At 37.4% G+C, this 21,735-nt stretch overlaps 1 protein-coding gene across 3 annotated transcripts in view; it reads right to left on the minus strand.

Moving 5' to 3' along the window:
• PPP2R5C (protein phosphatase 2 regulatory subunit B'gamma) overlaps positions 1-21,735 on the minus strand; it is a 73,090-nt gene that overhangs the window by 32,852 nt on the left and 18,503 nt on the right. The window contains exon 1 of one of the 3 annotated variants that reach the window (XM_026791135.2): positions 10,354-10,697. The exons of the other annotated variants lie outside the window; for them this stretch is intronic. Within the exon in view, the coding sequence (XP_026646936.1) occupies positions 10,354-10,447 (94 nt within the window). The 5' untranslated portion in view covers positions 10,448-10,697. Of the gene's footprint in view, positions 1-10,353; positions 10,698-21,735 lie in introns of those variants that run through there. 3 annotated transcript variants of the gene reach the window in all.

A 21,735-nucleotide genomic window follows, 5' to 3' on the forward strand; every position in this document is an offset into this window, starting at 1 on the left:
AACTAATGTCCTGAATGGCTGATCAATGTCTAAATCATCCCAAACTGTCACACATCGTTACAAGATATGCAAAAGTGCTTTCACCAGAAATCAACAGGACTTTTGTGGTTTTCTTGAGAGCAATTTCTTAACAGACTTCAGTAGACAGCAAGCCTATCTCTAGTACAGGGTGGGTTTTGTATGTATCTAGGTTTGGGGTTTTTTTTTCTTGGGGGGGGGGGGGGTAGGGTTTTTGTTTGGTTGGTTTGGGTTCTTTTTGTTTGATTGTTTGGGATTTTTTTTTGTTTGTGTTTGATTTTTCGTATCCACTGGGAAAAAACCTCCAATTCAGGGCATAGTTTTCCTCAATGATCAAGCAGCACACAAACAATGATTTGGTAAGAAAATAAAGAAATATATTTAGAACTAGGTCAGTAAATTGTTTAGCAGTCAATGCTGGCCATGTCAAATGCTAAGAGCAATTATGAGCAGTTCTCTGTTAGGAAATAAAAACTACTTTCTAGCAATGAAAATTTTGACTAAAACAAAGTAGAACGCCAACTATGCCCATTTAAAAATACACGCCTTCAACATCTAAGAAGACTGAATACACAATATACCTGCATGTTTTTCAGGAATTATGTGCATAATGATTTCCTATTTAACCCAAAAATTATTCCTGCATAATCCAACATTATTTTCCTCACATCACATTTGTCTGAAAACATACACATTTGCTCAACAGATGTCTTCAGTCTCTGGTCAAACTAATCTCCAGCCTCACAAAGGAATTCTAGCAAGAACTGAGAATGTACCTATTAGCTAAAATGTCCCTATTGCTTGGCTGCCAGAAAAGCTGACATTCTGCTGATAATTTCCACCTCTCACACAGGAGAAAGAGTGTGAACTGCAGTATGGAACACATTTAAATTAGAGCCTCCAAGAAATTTGTACATTTACAGGGCAAAAACAAGTTGATTTGCTGTATTAGCTATGAATCCAAGACTGACTCCATACTACATGTCCAGAAGTCCTGGACATGTTAAAACACCTTACTCCCAGCATTTTTCAAAATACTAATTATTCTATTTATATTTTCCCTTTTTAACAGAAGATTTAATGTGCAATGAAAGGAACTTGTTCTAATTTTTTCCATTTAACTACAAGTTTTGAAATGCTTTGTTCCTTAAGATACATTAATGATTACCAAGTTTCCAACAATATGAAATAAGAAAAGTTATGCAGTGAAATACAGGCTCAAAATTTTGCTTTTGAGAGGATGTGTAATATTCTGATTCAAAAGCCATAAAAATGTTCATTTTCTACTGGGACAAGAACAAATCAGTTTTTATTGCATGCAAACAACTTTAAGACAGACCTCAAAAAACTTCAGTGGATCAATTTTTGGATTTTAAGGCACTTTATACAGATTAGATGTAACAGGAGCAAAAAGTATAAAAATATTATGGTAATAGGTTAGAAAAAAAGATCCATTGTTACAACTAGTTTGTCTGGAAAATTTTTTGAAGAAAAACTTATTACACCCAAAGACAAGACATCACATTGGTTTTTTGTAGGCTTTGATAATTTTGTTCAAGTTTACTTTTCAGTATGAGTAAATGAACACAGGACACCTTTGACACATCATGGACACTGTTATACATTCACTTTAAATATAAAAGTAGTAACAGGATTTGGGTCTAGAGGCTGTGTGAAGCCACACAGCTGGTAGATTTAATCCAAAATGCAACTTAAAAAACTTCCATAAAAATCTTTAAAATTAAAAAGTGCTTCAAATTGGTAGGCTTCTAGAATCAGAAAAGTCCCAAATGAACATTTTTTAAAATTAGTTTTTAAATTTTAAACTTCATGTATAATTTTTTCTTCATGAAATTCAGCTCATTATCAGTAACACGAGCAGTGATGAAAATTGACACAAAACTGTCACTTCCACTACTGATAACAATGCAGAGTCAGATCCCACCCCTAAGTTTGACTATACTTTTATTAAAGAAAACTCCACTGGCAAGTTATAGCAGAAATGGTACCACATGATTTGTATGCAGATTATGTGGAATTGATGAAAGGATGTGCAGATGTGGCTTTAAAACATCATGTACTCCAAGTGCCATTTATCTCAGTTTTATCACTTCAGCCAGGGTGGTGCACACAGCTCTGGGAGGCTGCTGAGACTCTGCTGCTTTACCTGTATGAGGTGTCCACCCCCAGCACAAAGGTTAGAGCACAAAAGCCACCTCCCCCAGAGGAACATCTTGTCTACATATGATGCAAATAACCCTGTATCTATTAAATATTGCTGTGTGTGGTTTACAGCGCAGTTTCAGTAGCTAATTATTTGATAGCAAATGGAATTAATTTTACAGAAGTCTAAATTATTTATTAGACGCTTCAAACAGAAATGGAAATAAAAATTTTCCACAGAAACAGATGACACTTAATTTTACCTTAAAATGTATTTCACAGCAACCACCACAAAACAGTATGAGTAAAAATTTGAGGGCATCCATTTTTGCTTCCTTGAAAGGGCATGCACATTACTCCATGAGTCAGTAAAAGTACTGTAAAAATTCCAGCTGACTACCTTCCTACAATTTCATGGTATTTTTAGCTCAACAAAAAGTCCCCTCTAGAGACATTTTACAGTCATGCCCTCAGATATTTCACATGCAGTGTGAACACTTAACATCCTCACTGTTTCCAGCAGAAGAACCCATACATACACTCTTCATATTGGCAAGGGGTCTATATGAAGGGAAAAACAACCCAAAAAAGTCAAGAAAGGAGGAGTGACAGAGAACAAAGAGTAAAGGCAGTAGCAAGGTAAAATACACTCTGTGATAGAAAGTGCTGCATGGTAAGTGGAGAGTTAATAAGCATGTCACCATGTTAAAGGCAGCAGGAATAATAACTAAATAACCTCCTTTAAACTTGCCTTTGGTCAAATATTAAAACCACTCTGCATGAGTTTCTTTGGTATATATGTTAAAAAACCATGAGTCTATGTCTGGCAATGTCTGAATGTCCTTCCAAAAGATCTAGCACAACAGTACAAGAAGTAATACAACAACAGAGCCATTTGTACCAATATCAGTCCTTTGATAATTCAGGTGATTATCTAATGCTAACATATGAAAGTTTTCATAATTTGATATATACAAGAGGCCTAAGTTCATTAAGAACAGAACTGCTGCTTGTCCTTGAGGAAGATGGCCTTGGTTCTATTTTTTGAGGGAACACTTTTAGAAAGGAACAGTGGATGGGTTTCAAAGCTAACAATGAAGTGTACAAGTCATTAGGCAATGTTAAACAGCAGCAGGCTCAGAATTTTCTAGGAGAAGTTGGAAACTTTTGGCAAGATGGATGAATAGGAGCTCCAGGAGTCAGGCCATGCACCTATGGAGGGAGTCCAGGTGGCTTGGCAGGAACATAACAGCCTGAACACAAGGCTGATACCTGTTCTCACCCCTTCAGGTTACCAAATTATAACTGGCTAATGGGGGAGAAAAGGGAAGAACAAGCCTTTTCATCTCCTTTAAATCTCAACTGAGGTTTATCCATTAGATCAAAACCCAACCATGACCCACAAGCAGGACAGAAGGCACGTGCTGATCATGGGAAATTCCATTTATTGGACTGGAAAGACTAAAAAAAGTTTTGAAGGTCTTTTGCATGGAAATATTTCCACAAAGGTACAAACAAGCCTCCCATTTTAAAATTTAAATTCACTCAGAGAAGTAACACAGTTCATCACTACTATGGAAGCATCTCAGAAGAAAATTAAGATGTCTCCTCTATCCACCTTTCCTCCCAGGAAGACTGCTCACTTCTTACAACAAGGAGTGACTGTAGCTTAAATATTGACTGAATTTAAATGTGCTAAAGAATTAAAGAAAATTAGGATTTAAATAAACAATGTGCTCAGACTGAATAAGTTCACCATCCTTAAAATACCTACTTAGGTGGATGGTGCAAGATGCATTCTAATGTTACACAGAAAATACAGAAGGAATAACCCAGATTAATTTTCTGCTGCAGAAAATACTAAGAGGAAAAAACCAGTATCATGAAATGTGACTTTGAGATTTTTTGGCATGCTTTTATAATCAGATTAGGCTAGTTTCAGAGTGTAATAAAATATTATTACCCCCAAAAAGGCAAGCTCAGCACATGTAAAGGAAATTATGCTTGAATTGCATCAAGTATTAGAAATTTGGTAAGTGACAATTATCCTGGGATTTTTGTATTTTTAACATAATGTTGTTATAATGCAGGAAGATTACTACAAACATGTTGTAAGGATGTGTTAGAAATGACACTGTTCAACATTTTCATAAACACCACAGAAGATGAATAGCAAGGTCACACAGTTTGTTAAAAGCTGTGCTCATTGTCAATTCAAACTTGTCAAAAAAGGCTAGAGAAAAATCTCTGAGCAAGTTAATTCAACCTATTAGAGCTTTCCAAAAGCTGAAAAATGTAAAGAAATGTGGGTGAAATAGCTGTCTGTGTACATTTATTAATTCTATCTTATTCAGAAGGTATGGACTGCAGCTGAGCTTCTAACTGAAGATTTAGAAATGAATAAAACATTCTTTTAGCATGCCAGTGTTTTTAATACTGCATGCAGTTCCAGTCACCCATCTTTAACAGTTTGCTAAAACATGGTAAGAATAATTTAAAACACCATTAACACCAAAACCTGTGAGTTAACAGAAGTAAAAGTACTACTAATAGGCATGCTAGCACCAAGTATTAAAAAGTTTGCCTTAGTAACTAAAAAGAAAAGAAGGAGCATAAAGGGAGTTTACAATAAGAATATTGTTCTTTGAACTTGAGGGGGAAAACAAAAAAGAAGTTTAAATTAATATTGTGATTTTTTACACTACAGCAAGGTCAATAAGTTTTTGGTCCCACAATAACCAGAGAATGACAGAATCATAGAATAATTTTCACCACAAGGGACAGTCATTTCTGCTACTCTAATCCCCCACTACATAAACCCAGCTGCTCTCCAGTCAAAGTACTTCCAATTACAGAGATTTCACAGCCCCTTCTGGAATCTTGTTCCAGCTTTTAACCACTTTTATGGTGAAAATATTTTCGCCTTGTGTACAATTGCAATCTCCAGAGTTTGCCAAGTCATATTGGTTCCTTTTCATTCCCCCACTGTGGATCTCTGAGAGGAGCACGGCACTTGCTCCACAGCCTCCCATCAGTTAGTTGAGGATCAAATCTCCCCTTAACCTTCCTTCCTTTAGGCCAAACAAATCTATTTCTTTCAGCCTCCTTTGTACATCATGAGGTAAATGGTTGCTGTTCTGCATGCTGAGTTTGGTCTGCAGTGAGAGCTTTGGGCTCTGCTTCCCCTTTAATTACAGAATGGATAATTTTTTATTCTTCTTTTAGCTCAGACACAATTCCTGCAAAGCAACAGTCTAGCAACAGTTTTTAGCAACCCTGGTTAGACAGAAGTATTTCCAGGTCAATTATTTTTCCAAGACAAACACACAGTGGATTCTTTCTAAAATGAAAGTGCCAAGCTTTTCTCCTTTAAGATATAAATTGCCCAACTAAACTAAGATCTTTCACCACCTTTGAGGAACATGCAAATTTCTGCCTAAATACTCAGATATTTACATCACAGAAACACTACCACTGACATGTTTTGCCCTGAAGAACACTATGTAAAGGTGGAATCTGAAATACCTTCCATGATCCCTCAGACAAGATGAACAAGCAGCACACAGAAAAAATGGACAAAGTTAACATAAATCATCTTTGAAAAAAAGTCAAAGCATCTTGCACAAAATCTAAAGTAACTTCAATAATGACAAGTCAAATCTGTCAAAAAACATTTGCTGCTCTGGAAGGCAAAGGAGAAGGATGGACAATGAGATATTTGAAACATGTTATGGCCTACAGGAAGTATCAGTTTGAGTTAACATAGTATCAGGGTGTTCTCACCCTTCTTCCCACACAATTTTCAGTATGTCTTGCAAAACATCTTGAAAATAATTTTTGAAAAGCATGAACAGACATTACCAGTTCCAGCCAGTCAGCAACCAAGCCATTAAAAGTAACCTTTACATTCTAATTCTGCCACTGCAGATCAGAAGAGAGTTTTATATGTATTTTGTTCAAAATATGTCTTGAGTTCATGGAGACATTGGCATCTGGACTACTTCTATGCTCTGACAAAACAATATTAAGGGATTTTTGTCATCAACACTGGTATCAACACATTTTCCTAATGAAAAACATCTCCTCCCCCCTGAGAATTCATATTCTGCCTACAGAATGAATTACTATTATTTTCTGCCTGTTACTACACGCTGTACTACAGTTATGGTTTTGAACACTCAACAGTAAATATGAACTGGCAGCTCTGAAGTCTAGTGGCAAACGTTTACTGTTTGTCCTAATCCATGCAGCTTTTACAGCTGCTTTCTCTGACTGAAGTGCTGAGATGGAAATCAGAATGTCTCCTTTCCCCAAGCCTCACCTTGTTTTTGTGCCTCATCCTGTCAGGGCCCTGAATTCACTTCTATCACCCTGGGCCTTTGGCTGCCAGAAGGGCTCCATATGGAGGGATGGACCCTGAAAACACCATCCAGATCTGCTTCCCTCCTTGCTGCAGAAGTGCTAAATTCATGATACCTAATAACCCATTGTGCTGTTTTAGTGTCACCTTGATTGCAAGTGGCCTGTCAATGCACAAAGATCCTAAAGGAGCTCTCCATGCAGATATCCCATGCTGAGCTCCTTCAGCTGCATTTGTTTCACAAGGTCAAGCCTCCATCCAGGATCACAAACCACAGCAGCTATTCCATGGCTGTAACAGCTGCTTAAACTGAAATTGTGATTTTCCTAGAAGTCTTATATCATTCCAATACCACTAAGTTTTCAGTTGATGATGGCAATAAGTGACAATCAATTCAAGGGCATAATGTTCAGCTACCTTTGTACTCTAGAAAGACCAATGCAGCAGCAGCACAGCTCAGATCCCCAGGAGAGCCTGTTGCTGACTGAAGACTCACTACCCCAGCAGGCCAATCACTCTCACTGAGCCAATGTTTTCAGCACAATCAGATAACATACAGCAATGGTGCCACACCACTTGCATTTAGTGTGGATTAGGCGCTTTTGGTGCTTGTTATTTCCCAGCAGTGGGTCAAAAGTCACCTGCATTTCTGATTTCTACACACTGCTCTTGAACAACTGCCAACAGTCTACAGTTGTGACAAAGGGCACAGTCTTGCAGTACCTGAATGAAGAGAAGAGAGCAGCTATTCTGACACTGAGCAGGCTCAGCTGACAGTCCTGTGGCTGCTGAACAAGTGCTCAGTGCAGAGGGACACCAACATGGAAAGTCAACACACCAGGATGCAGACCAGCGAGGCACATGACAGGACAACCACACAGCTGCAACCCAGCTGAGGCAACAACCACGGCCACAGGCCTGAGCCTAAAGCCAGCTCCTGAATCAAAGGGGAACCCCAACACGCTCACAGCTCTTTCCACAGCACTCTGACTCAGGATTACGTGGCTGCACCATACCCAAGATGAACTTGAGTACAGGCAGCCAAATGAACTGCTGGAGGATGGGGTATTTGTGGCCATGACACCTCCTACCCTACAAGTACCCACTGCTCCTCCTTTGGTGATGTTGGACACAACAGGGTCAGCAACGGCAGTCAGTAAAATTCTGACATTCTTATTTCCTATTCACAAGAGTTTAACATAATTTTTAAAAATCAATTGCATCTTTTTCCAACTGTGTTGCTTATGTAAAGCTGTAAGCAACCCAGACAACAAAGCTCCTTACACTTCAGGATGCACACGACAAACAATGTCTGGCATGATATTGTTGCTTGCTAAAAATTTCCTTTTTATTCTGCAGGCATTACATATTTCATATGATCCAGGTACAGAAAGTGCTTTGGTATTAACTTTATAAGTAAGAATGCAATTTTTATTTTCAATTAAGTACTAACAGTTTAGTCCACAAGGCTTCACATATTTTTTAGAAGCAAGATTGAGTTCAAATATGGTACCTACACCATCTCAAAATGTATGGAACTGGTGCTTAAGAATTTTTTTTTCTATTTCAACAAACGATATCTATGAGAAACACCCAAGGGGCTGATGCCCCTACCCCCTGTCCTTGACCTTGAAGTTTTAGCTCTTACAGTTGCCAAGAGGAACATTTCTACTAGAAATTTAATCCTATATTACACAACAGATGATGCAAAAGGACAACTGTAAAAGCAGCATGCATTGGGACAAACAGTAATAATGTGTCATTAGCCTTCAGAATTACCAGCTAATTTTTACTGCCATTAGAGTTTTGTATGTATTGCTCTGACAAGCTTCGTTTTGGAAGCATCAGTAGTGGTAACATCAGCACGGCTGGTGACATGAGGTACACATAAAAAACCCAAAGGAACTGCTGAGGTACATATGAAAAACCCAAAGGAACTTCTGCACACTTCAGGGTGTATGGAAGAGATGCTTTGCTCTCCCAGTGTCAAGCAACTCCTCTGGGCTATAATATCAGAAACCCATTTTATTTCCTGCCACCTGAAAAATGAAAAACAATCAATCTCCCAGTAATTCTTTAATTGCTTACAAGAAACTCTACTCTCATAATCCACTGAAAAACTGTAACCAGCCAAACAGAAAAAAAAACATATCACCCCAAAAAACCCTAAACCACAGACCGTTTAACTTCTTCTTTACTACTATATTATTCAGTGCACCAAAAATGCAGGTCTTGGGAAAATAAATTTCAGAACAGTTTCTTAAAATCCATGGTTTCCACAATTATGTATTATTGGAGCAAAGGCAGGATAAGGACTTCAATGACAAGAACCCTGTTATCATATTGAGACAAAGGATTAAGGAAAATCATTGCAATATTTCATCATTCTGATTCCAACCTTTGTTTGTTTTTCTAACTTGAACCTTTAAAAGGTGGTGCTTTTCCCCTTCCAAAAGGCAACACCTATCTGAAAATGAAGATGATTTGTACAGAGTGCCAAGCAAAGGCTTGTCCACAGGTCAGGCAGCTCCATTTTATTCCCTTGACAACAAGCACAGTCCCTATTTGAAATCAATGGAATTTTACTGCATTTCCTCCCCAGTCACAGATCAAAATTAGTTTTCTAGAATTCATCTACTGCCACTTCAGACAGAGCAGGTTATGGCTCTTTTAAAAGTTAAAGAGAAATAATGATTTTTAAATACGTGAAAACCCATGTTCCTACTTAAAAGAACAGACTTCTGAACAGCTGGGGTTTATAAACTTTCAAAGCAAAATTTTTTCAGGGTATGGAATATTAATGAAAAAAAAAATTTCTTTCTAGTACTGACATCTAGCCTGTGCCAGTGAAAGCTGAGAAGCAAAGAATTAAGAACGGTACAAGCTATGTTTCTTGCATATAAATACCATTGTTCAAGATGTGCTCATCCCAGCTAATACATGTTCTGCCTTCATAAAGTTCTAAACCAGAAACACCCTACAGCAGATATTAAAAAAAGGACTGGTTGCTTAAAAGCCAGCTAAAAAATACACCCAAAACCCCCCAACACAACGCAAAATTTTACTACGTAAAAAATACAGAACAAGAGATACACACTCGATTGTACAGAAGCGTCATACCAACATGTATGTTCAAATTATAGAAAATGTAATTTGCAATGCACTTATTCTATAAACCCAAAAGAACACATTCTGTGAAGAACTGAACATTCAGAACTGCACAACACGGCAGGCACACAAGAGCTTGCTTGTTAAAGCCAAACCGCATCTCTTCTAGGAAATGCCTTCCAAATACATAAAGGATATTTTCATAGTAAGTGTCACATCTCATTCCCCCCTCCTTCTCTGACACTTTCAATTCTTTCACGAGCTGCAGTGCACTTTAAGGCAGCTCTATCCGAACAATTCAAACAAAAAAAGGCTTTGAAGCACACCAAAGGTTTACCCTTATTCTCTAGAAACGCTATAGGGATAACTTGGCTCTTCCCTGCCCCCCTCAGTACCTTTCTGGGGTAGTGACTTCACATCCTTTGACATCAGCACAGCTTGGAAGGGGGATGGGAGAGTTACGGCAGAAAGCTGTAAAACCTGCTTTTAACTATGTATGCAATGCCACCATGAATTCTTAAACCTTCCCCGAACACATTTAACAGAAAATGGGTTTTGCTCTCCGCCGGTTCTACCGCGGCTGTACCAAACCGAGAGGGACTGAGCTACAAAGGACTTCCTGCTCCCCTTCTCCGAGCTCCACAATAGCCATTTATTCGCTCGTCAGAGGGTCGCGATTCACTCTCGCACGCACAATAACTCACCTCTAATATGCAAAAGGGCCACGGGCTGGAACGGCCCATTGGAATTGGCTGCGTCAACCACCATCCTGCTGCCAGCTCTGTTACATGTCAACATCTAGGCTCCAGCAGGCACGGCACTGTATTCCTTAAGGCAAGAAACCAGCCTCCATTTTAGTTTAAAAAAAGACAGAAACTGAAGCGCTCTGCAGCTGGAGGGAACTGGCTGGGGAGTGATGTCAGCGGGCGGGAGGAGCCCCATTGGCCGACGGCTGCAACTTCAAATGACACCGAGGAGGCCGCGAATGAGCGCGGCCGGTGCGGGGCTCCCCCCGCGCCCGCCACGGCCCGCGCCGCCCGCGGCAGGGGCGGAGCGGCTGCGGAGATGACGGCCCTGCTGCGTTGGGTTCGGGTTTTTTATTATTGCCAGGATGATCTCATTGCTGCTGTTGTACCCCCGCCCCCTCGATAATATTCAGTAGCACCTGCTACAAAGAGCGCATGCAGTTTTATTTTTCCTCATTCCTTGGCCTTTCCTTCAGTACGGTTTCTCAGGATTATCAAACCAATGTTTAATTTAACCGTGGAAAAACACAGCACTGAGGGTAACATCTACAACTTCAGCTTTCAAGGGCCATAACAAAAGGTAGTTGGTTTACAGTAAGATACAGGTCCTTAGATTATTACTGTTCATTTAGAAATATAAAACCTCATAAACATTCCTTGCACTGTTTCACCACTGGTTACTAGTATGTACATAACAAATAAAAATATATATATATGACAAGCAGATGAAAACCTCATGTTTCATGCTGAATATGTCTTTTAATCTAGAAATGGACCTGGATACTTCTATCAATCTAGAAATGGGTCTGCCTTCAGTTTATGTTAATGTTTCTAAATTTGGATATTGCACAATACTGGTTTTCCTTTCTAAAAAGATCAGTAATTACAAATAACTTTTAAAACTATTATTGAAAAGTAAAGAAAATTACTAAGAAGCAATATATAAGCACATGGAAGCAGTTTTCCTGCAAAATCTCGGAAGTACAATAAAAAAGGCATAGCATAACAATTTCTGAACTTGTTAGTTTGATTATTTAAGGTACTTACAACACAACTGTGAGCAGCCTTTTTTTTGGTCATGAGACTTGCACATTTATTTTTACAATGAGCTATTTGAAGGACCATTTTGTCTGCTGGGAGTGATGTTCAGAGAAACTGGCACTGTTACTTGTGCTGTCTCCAGATCTGTCCTTCTGCCCAAATACTGTATGTCACATACTAGTGCAAATGAGTATGTAGATTACTGAATCTATGACACTGTCTTAATTTATATCTGCTCAAGAAAGAAAAAAAAAAGGGTGCACATCAGAGGACACTTTTTCATTAAGTAACTTGCTGATGAAAAATTGAAATAAAAACAAATTATAGGGCATATGTGTACCTGGTTAGAAAAATTACATCACACTACAATAATATACTGTCAAAGGTGAGTTAGAGCTGTACTGAATATTATTCAATTGGTGAAGGGAAAAGACTAACTGGGATATAAAAAAGAATAATATCATCCATAAGACACACAAAGAAATCAATTGGATTTAATGATTGCTGACAAGGCCCAATTTGAAGTAGTATATTCTGGATGTAAACCTGATGAGAAAGCCCAAAGACAACAAATCTTTAAAATATTACTTAGTTAAAAAAATAAAGCTCCTGTTTGATGTGGTGTGTAGATTGTTTGTTTGTTGGTTTGTTTGTTTTTAAATAAAATGGACTTGACTGAGAATAGCCAAGTATTTTAAAGAGTAATTATGGAGGTGGAAGGAATTAATTTTTCTACATGCACTACAAACAGTAAATGCATTCTACCTCAAAGAAGATTAGGTTAGAAATTAAATGAAATCCTCTCACAATAAGCACACTTAAAAAAAAAAACAAAAAAAAAAAAACCTGAAAAGTTTCTAGTAATTTAAAAAATGACCAAACATAATGTGTGACATAAATGTAGTTGATCCTCCTTTTGACAACATCAAAACAAGCCACATGAACTTTTTAGACCTCTTTTCTGAGACTACAAAGATTCAAATCCTTTGACCTTACAATGTAGGCAAAACCAGGGAAGGTGTATCCTCAAAAATGTCATGTTTTTTATCTATATATCCCTTGAGTATACCTTAGAATCATAGGATCATCAAGGTTGGAACAGACCTTTAAATTCAATAAGTTCAATGTGAGTTTTAGCCTTTCAAAATAAAAAAACTACCATAGACATATGCCTTTTAAAAAACTAGATTAAAACCTAGACTGACCTCTAACAGGGTTTTCTACAAGATTTTGATGGATGAAGGAAAAAAACAAAACAACTTGGGTATTTTTTGAAGTATTTTCACATGCAGGATCTTGTAGCAAATTCTGTTTCTTTTCCTGACATTGAAGCAGAATTAGATTATTTTATAGTAATAAACCACAGTACAAAGTGGCAAAAATAAGGTTAAAAATTCCAGTTTATCTGGTAACTATATATTTAAGAACAGCTGCTCTATCACTCCTCTCTACTCATGTCTGCTTTAATGGGCAGCTGCTGCCTCTGTCTCTCTGGAACTGCTTGCAAAGATTAAATGGCCAGGAAGGCTGTCCCTGTGGCCATGGACACAACTCACAACAGAGCAAAAAAGGGACATTAGTTACAGTGCCATTTCCTAATTTATACATAAGCATAACTTTTATTGTTGGAGGTTCATTAGCAAATTTTAGGTAGTGGTTTAAGAGTCAAGCCCCCTAGAAAATTCTTCATTAGAGAGTAAATGTGACATTCACAGAACTAGCAATACTATTGGCAGATAGGACTCAGTCACATTCAGAAAGTTTTCTCTTGCAAAAGTGTTCTCATTTCTTCTTTTTTGCTGGACTCTGTTAGGTCTGAGTCCAGTACTTTAAAAACCACAGAGAAACTGGTTAAAATACCCATAAGCCAGTGTGTTTGTGGTGTAATTCTGGCAGGACACTAGTGAAGCTGAAGTACTTTGGTCTTCATTAGATCTTTTGCTGGTTAACAACATCTACAGTTTTCTCACCATTGTACAGATTGAGAGTACATTCTGCTCAGGAGGTTTTTATACACTCCCTTTGTTTCAGTCTTAAAATATTTGATTTGCCACCAAAGGAAAAAATTTATTTAAGTTGAATTATTTTGAGCAACTTCATTTGGGAAAAAAATTGCAAAGAAAATTGAGTTAGGAATTGACTTCCTAATGGAAGAGAAAGAATATTAGTGCAAGTGGAGCAGAGCTAATGAAGATCAATGGGAGGAAGAAGAGCTTACTTTAACAAATTTATGAAGACATTTCTGTTGCAAGAAAATGAAAAACAGTATTAACTTCAGCTATCGATTTTTAGAATTAAATGAACAAAAAACCGTATTGACAACATAGTGAGACTGTAGCTATTACAGGTTTCCTCTGAACCCTGCTCATCACTTCTAACTTTCCAATGATGGGAATGAAGGAAAAATCCTTTAAAGTTCTCAGGATATAACTGTGTAACTTTTTAGAATTATAGAATGTTTTTGGTTGGAAGGGGCCTTACAATCAGATCCTTTAGTTAGGATCCAGTGTTATAGCTAATGAATACTCTTTACATTTGGAGGCTATGTGCCACTTTTTCAAAAACAAACACTCCCTTTGGGTTATTGATTTTAAAAACAACCACTCACCCTGCTTCTCATCAGCCCACAACAAATATAGCAAATTCACCTGCCCAAAGGTGCCTTTATTTCCTTTCTACACCACCTACTACTCTAACTGATAACGGCAGGATCGACAACATAATATAATTAAAATTGCACAAACTTCTACTTATATGAAGACACTTGGCTTGGTTACCTCTCAGGCTGTGTGAGTTTTCATTTTTTGATTGAGAGAGGAAGGGAAGAAATTTAGTCTGAGATCTAAGGTTACTAAAGGCACAATTGCTGAAATTGCTATTTCTCATCAACCTAAGCCAGCCTTGCTGCAGGCTGCTTCAGGCCCCTTCCTGCACTCCTTTCTGCTTTACATTTGAAAATATTTTGCTCTCATTTGCTTAGTTGTCATCAGACCCACAGCTGAGCTGGTGTAGTTCCCTAAGCCAACAGAAAGCCACTTCATTGTCAGGTTAGTTTTCTGCTAACTCAGGCTGTGCTCCATGGCAGTCTAGGCTGAGCTAAACCTACAGGAGCTGTGGCTGCAATCCCCTCTCTTCTGAGGCTCAGGTGCCCAAGTGTCTGAAATTGCTGGACAAGGGTTGTGCAGCTGCATGGCTGAACCAGATTAGGAAACTGAGCACAGTTTAAATGAGAAAAGGGTGAGTTTGAGCCATGGTGATTCCATTATCTGGCCCACCAGACAGACACCCAAAAAAGGGACAGGAATGAACATGACTTGCTTTTTCTGGTATGAGCAATATAATTTACTTTTCCCCCTCCTCCAATTATAACCAACACTAAACTTACTGTTCTCATAAATGATGTCAGGCTATAAGAAAATGGGGGTCTCATCACAACCCTGAACAGTGAGTTACTCAAAGACAGTAACTTTGTTTTAGAGAAGGAAAGGTACTGGACACTACACATTCTGGAGGAGAACCTGCAGCAATAAGAAGGATATGGGCTTCTCCTTCTAGGTTCTGACTAAATCCAAGGACAGCCAAGAGGAAATTCTTCAGGGAAACAGGTAGTAAACACCATGTTAATACTTGGCTATCAAAAGAAATACAAGAGGTAAGAAAAAATACTTACCTGGATAAATGAAAGGGATATGAACTGTCATGCAGCTTCCTTAAAAAATTTCCAAAACTCAAGCACGGCAAAAGACAATTCCTCATTGAAAAATTTATAATATTCACTCCTTCTAGTACAGCAAAATTTGGTTAAAGAGGAATTGGTAAATGTCTCTGACTGGATTTCCTGTCTCTACCTGGATTCCCTAATATTTGCACAGTCACTGTAGCACACAGGTTCAACAGTGCCAAGTTTTCCTTCAATCAATCTTGTATACTCAAGAATTTTTGTGAGTGGGGACAGGAAGAAAAACCAATAGATATTGGTTGAGTTTAGAAAGCTGTATAAGACCATTACCTTAAAAGAAACCTGTTTTAAAAATAGCATTGGTACAAAAAAGTAATTCCTAAGGCAGATAGCAGAAGCTCATTTCAAATACTGGCATGCACTACTTTAATCAAGCCCTGTGCAAAATCCACCGAAACAACACCAAACTCACTGATGTCTGTGGCCTTATTACATAGGTCACACATACCACTTTTAGGAAATAAAGTGTAAAAATAACATTTAAAGAGTAAAAATTTGAGACCAAGCTAGTTAACCAACAACCACTGATTGATATTCATGTGTAAAAATTCAGTGTTTGATCTCTAGAGGTCTTAAGAAGGAGGAAGTTCAGTGCAGCAGCAAAAATGTGAAGGTCTGAGTATAATGAGGATCTATGCAATGGAACAAAATGTTCTTTTGTGAATGAGGGCATAATAAAAGGCATTTTAAGAGAGATCTAAATTGAATTCAGATACAGGTTAGAATCTAGAAAATAAGACAATACCACATTTTAAATCCTATTTTTATGGATTCTATCCAAACTTCAGTGGAAACAAGTCGGGTAGGAAATGCTGCCAGTGACAGATGTAGTGCATTCTTCTAACACTTTCAGCTGCTGACTAATGAGTAGGTGTTTGATAGGGCAGTTGAAATGAAAAATGGCTCATTAATCCAAGCCTATGATTTCATGTAAAGCTAGCTGAAGGAAAAGAATTCACACACTCAAGCAAAGTAGTTTTCCTCTACAACCTTCTTTTTTTGGTAGTTCTTCATTCATTAGGTATCATGTTTCTTAATCTTTAAAATGCTACATAGCAATTCAGACTGGATAATTTCTAAATATTTTAATATAATTACTTTATAACCACTGATAGATCGTATGTTCCTGTATGAGCACCAAACGATTGTCAGAGTTTGGTTTAAGAAATGTATATGCTTACCACAGACATTTTAATGATTATTTTAAACATCTACAAGAAAAATCACTACAGGAAAGTCTGTTTAGGCAGTACTGAAAATACTTTTAAGGTCAATGTTCAAGGACAAAGTTGCCAAAGTACAGGATAAAAAGCCCCTCCAGTTCCTTCACATGATACAATACATACATTCACTGACAATACACACATTCAACCATACTCATATAGGAAAGAACAAGCTTCTGCAGTATTTTCCAGTTCAATAAATAAATACAACATTGGGCTGCCAAAAAACCCTATAAAAGCACAAACACAGTCAGGACCAGAAAGACAGCATTTAGCATACTGAGTTACTCCTCTATAGGTCACATATGAGGGAGAGGAGAATGATCTGTTTCACAAAACTGCATTCATTGATATTTTCCATGAGAATTAATTTGTTTTGCCTCAGTGTCTTGCCTTTTAAATGAATTATGTATTAGGGTAAATTATATTTTATAGCAGCATTATCTTGTTTAATCTACCATCTTTCTTTGCATAAAATACTTTTATCTAAACAGGAATGCTACCACCTTGCAGCTGGACACAATTCCTGAATTGCCATGCATGCACATAAGAAGTACAATTAAACTGGAAAGCCAAAGTACTGCATATTTGTCCTCTAATAAATTACAAGTGGCAGGAATAGGTTTCTGCAATGAAAGTGATCTTAAACCTTGAGATCTCCAATTTCAGCAGCTTATATGAAAATTGCTCCTCAAAACCCCAAAGCAGCCCATTAGTGCCATGATTCTCACAAATTCACTTATATGGCATGCATCCACAGTCAGTCTGAAAACAGAAGCTAGTTTTAAATGAACAGGTAACAGACTCTGCTTAAGTTTAAATGTATTCCAATAAGAGTTTGTAGAAACTATCAACATATATGGTTGAACTTCTCTGCAGTACCGAGAACAAAGCTTGACTTGCTTTCTCATTTACTTAATATCAGTTTTGCTTACTTATTGGTACTCTGCACTTGAGAAAAACACACAATAATTTTACATTTCTGACTCCTTGAGCAATTCTCACTTTTTCCTCCTTCCTCATGGTTTCAACAGTTTTATCAATCAAAATTTGGTACAATTGTTTTTTTAGGTATCAGACTCAAACTGAAGTCACCTCTTCTGCAACTTTGATTCATGAGACTTTAATATTTTACAGATGATGAAAACAGAGCTATCTCCTAGACAGCCATTTACAACTTAAAAACATTAGGAAAGCTTTAATAATGCTTGCCTCCCTATCAGAGTCCTGTATCACAGGCAGACAAGTTGAGACACCACCCTGATGTTCTTTTACACAGAACAGAGTCAGAATTTGGCAGAGCTCTGAAGTCTCTGCTTGAAGAAAAACAAGAACCATGCTCTCTGCATGAAATGTGCTCAGAAAAATGACCTGTCATGTTCCTTTCTTTTCCACCCCCCCACTTTTATTGAGTAGGTTTTTTTTTGCATTGTTTTTGGGTTTTTCAAATAGATATGACTAATAGTACTTCTGATGTTGAAATCATGCTAAAGCAGAAACTGACATCATCAGAAGATCAAAACCAGGACTGATCAAAATGTGTGGTAAGATCTTAAACAACAAATACCAGAATCTGTTTAAACCTATCACATGCAGATATTCTACATTAAAAAACCAATTCTATACTTCTCAGTACTAAGTCACTACACATTGCTCAGCTGTCAATGTAGCTTATTTCTTCCTACCTTCATAAAAACATGTATAAGAATATTGTATCCACATGTTTGAGATAAGAAGTCCAACTCCAAGAGGTAAATAGAAACTTTTAAAATAAATTGAGAACTGTATTTGAAAATAAAAGGTGATGTCCAATCTCTATTGTATCTAACAATGTTCACTTTTATCTGAAAGAATCTCCCAAACAAAACCAACAAAAACCTTCAATCCCAAAGGCACAAACTGAATCATGACACTGCATCCCAAGAGGCCTTTATATGGCTGTAAAAGGATTTTACCCAGCTTGAAAAAAGTATATATGAAAATGCTACCAAAAAAGCATATTTTTGAATCATGCCCAAATTTACATATGCATGACTAACATATGTTCATTGGGAAAGTTTGCAACTTTTTTGGAATATTAAGTAGTACTGACTTATTTTTTCAAATTTGTTATTCTAGAACTGACAGGGAACATTGCTTTTAATGAGTGTTACTGGAAGGTTAAAGTTAGATTTGTGACACAACTGTATTTGACAGTGCATGAAACATTTTATCCTATTTAGGGTGTTTTAATATTATATTTTAAAATTCTCATTGTGACATTTTCTTACATATTGTCATGATTCAGACTGTATCCTTAAAAATCTCAACACTTTGTACAGTCATTTCTCTATTTTACAGTTTACTACATTTACTGTTTACTAAAATTAGCACATTCATGGAAAATAACTTACAAATACATTCACCTGTTTGCACAGTTAGAAATCTCACTTACTATGAAAAAATTACCAGAAACGTAAAAATGAATTCATAAAGCTGAAGTGAGCATGCAAAGAACACAAACTCTCTTCACTGTGTCAGTGCTCAAGTGTGCACAACCTTGGATATGCTACTTTTAAAATATATTTACATAATAATATTGAACACTTACACTGTTTATTTCCCAGAGAACACATTTTTAAAGCTTTAAACAATTTTAACTATTTATGTAATTCTAATATTTTATATTTAATACACTGATTTTAACATATCCTAAATTACTAATTGCTTTCTTAGGAAACTAAAAATTAAGAAACTGGTATGTTTCTGAAGGCTGAAGCACCCTTTGCCATTTATATTTGATATAAACAAGCATTAGTCTGCAAGCTTTCAAACCACAATGAAATAAAACAAAACACATCTTTAGGTCCAGTATAATTTCTTCTCAATTAACAATTTAAAATAGAAATCAATTTTCTGTAACTTAAATACCTGTACCACCAATGTTAGCTAACAAATGGAACTGGATAAGCAGAAATCAACAAAGCACAAGTTTAATGGCACAGATTTTTTTTTTTTTTTTGGTGAAAATAGGTAAGATCTTTTCAAGATGTGTGGCACTGTTCTGAAAGCACTTCTCCAGAGATACTTTAGGTTATCTGTGGGCAGATGAGCTACCTGTAGTACCCAACTAAATCAGGTTGCACTGCACTGTGCTGCAGGGAGTGTAACCAGTTTGCAGCTTTGCTCATATGTGGATCTTGATGTTCCACAAACCAATTACATCAGAGACTTCTCTTTTCTACATTCAGCTCTCTTCTTAAAACCTCTTAATTCATAATCTGTTTCCCTTTCTTTGTGCATTATCTGAGCTATCCTGCTCCTCCATTTCCTGGATAATCTGAGGGTGCATAACATAAGTCTTAAGTTGCTCCAATGAACACAAATCATACCACTCTAATACCAGTCACCAGAGCAAATATGCTGGAATTCCCAGAAGCTTATCATCAGCACTTTGGTACAACACCCAAGAGAAAGTCAGCAGCATGCCTGAAGATCAAAAAGCTATTTCTTAAATAAGAAATCTTGATGAAAAGCCACCTTGGCAGCTCCTCCTTTCCCTCCCACTATTTCAAGTGATTTGCTGACCTCATCTCCAGACCTGTGGCACAGAAGAAAGGTGGTTACTTCACCAATACCACAGGTCATTTAGATGTTACCAGTTACAAGCTTCCACATATTTCATATGGACTTTAAAGTATGCAAAGATAACCCCATTCTATATTTTGTGCTTAAAATACAGTCTCATGTAAAGTACATCACACCACACAGTAGTCCCTGCAACATTTGTAAGAAAACACACACCTCTTGCTCTACTACAGACAAAAGAAAGGTTCCCCAGGTACTGTAGCCATAGAAATGCAGCCACCTGTTATGAGTAACAGGAGTTTGAGAACTGGTTAAGTGCAGCTAACCTCAAGGAACACTATGTTCTTCCCAGCACTTCACAGAAGTCAAACCTGTCTTAATCATTTCAGTCCTTTAAATTATAGCCTGCCAGTCCAATTTAACTCCTGTCCAGACAGAGACATTAAACAACACACAAAGATATCCAAAAAGAAAGTTTCCCAGATTCACTTGACCCACTAAATGCACATTAAGTCAAGTATCTCTGTATCTTTTAGAGGAACAGCATGAGTGGCCAACAGTATCCTCAGCAAGGCCAGCAGGCTGGAATTACATCAGGAGTAAGCACATGCAGGGAGCACAGCCATTATGCAGACATCTGGCGTGAGCCAGGAGATTGGGTACAGCTTGGTAACAGAGCTATTCCTGCCTTGACTAGTGAAAGGTGGCAATTACTACCCCTCAGTGGATCAACAACTGCACCAGTGCTCCATAACAAAGTCTGGCCCTTGACAACCCGGGGACGCACACACAGCTCCAGGGAGAAGCTCAAGATCTTTTCATTCCTTTCACCTGAGCGTGGGGGAGTGCGTGATTGCAGACTCAAGGCAATTACCATGCACAATACTCCTACCATTTCTTCACAAATAGGTGCTAGAATGCTCTGAGAAAATACCTCAGACAGTTTATAAGAACTTTCTTTTTTTCTTACTCCTCCCTCCTCCAACTACAAGTAACATTCTTCTGCATTTCACTGGCTTACTGGCTTAGACTGCAACAGAGCCAAGGCAGAAACAGATCTTAAACTTCACCTTCACTACTGCAGGATGGGTTAGTTCTCCCCTGTCCTATCTGCACTCATTTTCCCCATTTCCAGCTCTCTGTCCATACTGCTTGTAATTGCATGCTCAGTTCTGGTATCCCTGAGCTGCAGTTCCAGGCACTACTAGAACCACTCTATTTAAAATATGACCAAGAAACAAATTATATTCTTTTTGTCTGAGTCTTTGAACAAAAGGTTCTGTATGCATAACTTCTTATAAAAATCACTAATTTACTTCAGTCTCTTTTGCTCATGTCACTCATGCCCTGGTTGTCACAGCTTGTGCATGAACCTTCTATGTCAGTTTAAAAGACAGAACTTATTATTCATAATCTGTGGTGCTAAATAGTCTTATTAAAAATTTAATTCATATATTGAAATGAAGTTTCAATGAAGCAGTAGTTTAGTCTTGAAATATATTAAACAGCATCTTGTATATATAGGCTGCTAAATTAATATGATGGACAGTATTTTAGATTATTTTTGTAAATACAGTATCTGTACAAAGAGAAAAATCTTGCAATCTCATTTGATCTGAATGAAATGCAGCGTAATTCCGACAGGCTGAGAAGCAGAGTGTACTTTCAAGAATCACTAATTTATTATATTAAGAAAATGATGAATGGAGGAAAGAATACAATAATTTTCCCAATAATTTCACATTGCCTACACCAGTACTACTCAACATT

The sequence above is a fragment of the Zonotrichia albicollis genome, chromosome 6 (assembly GCF_047830755.1).
Source record: "Zonotrichia albicollis isolate bZonAlb1 chromosome 6, bZonAlb1.hap1, whole genome shotgun sequence".
Taxonomy (NCBI): domain Eukaryota; kingdom Metazoa; phylum Chordata; class Aves; order Passeriformes; family Passerellidae; genus Zonotrichia; species Zonotrichia albicollis.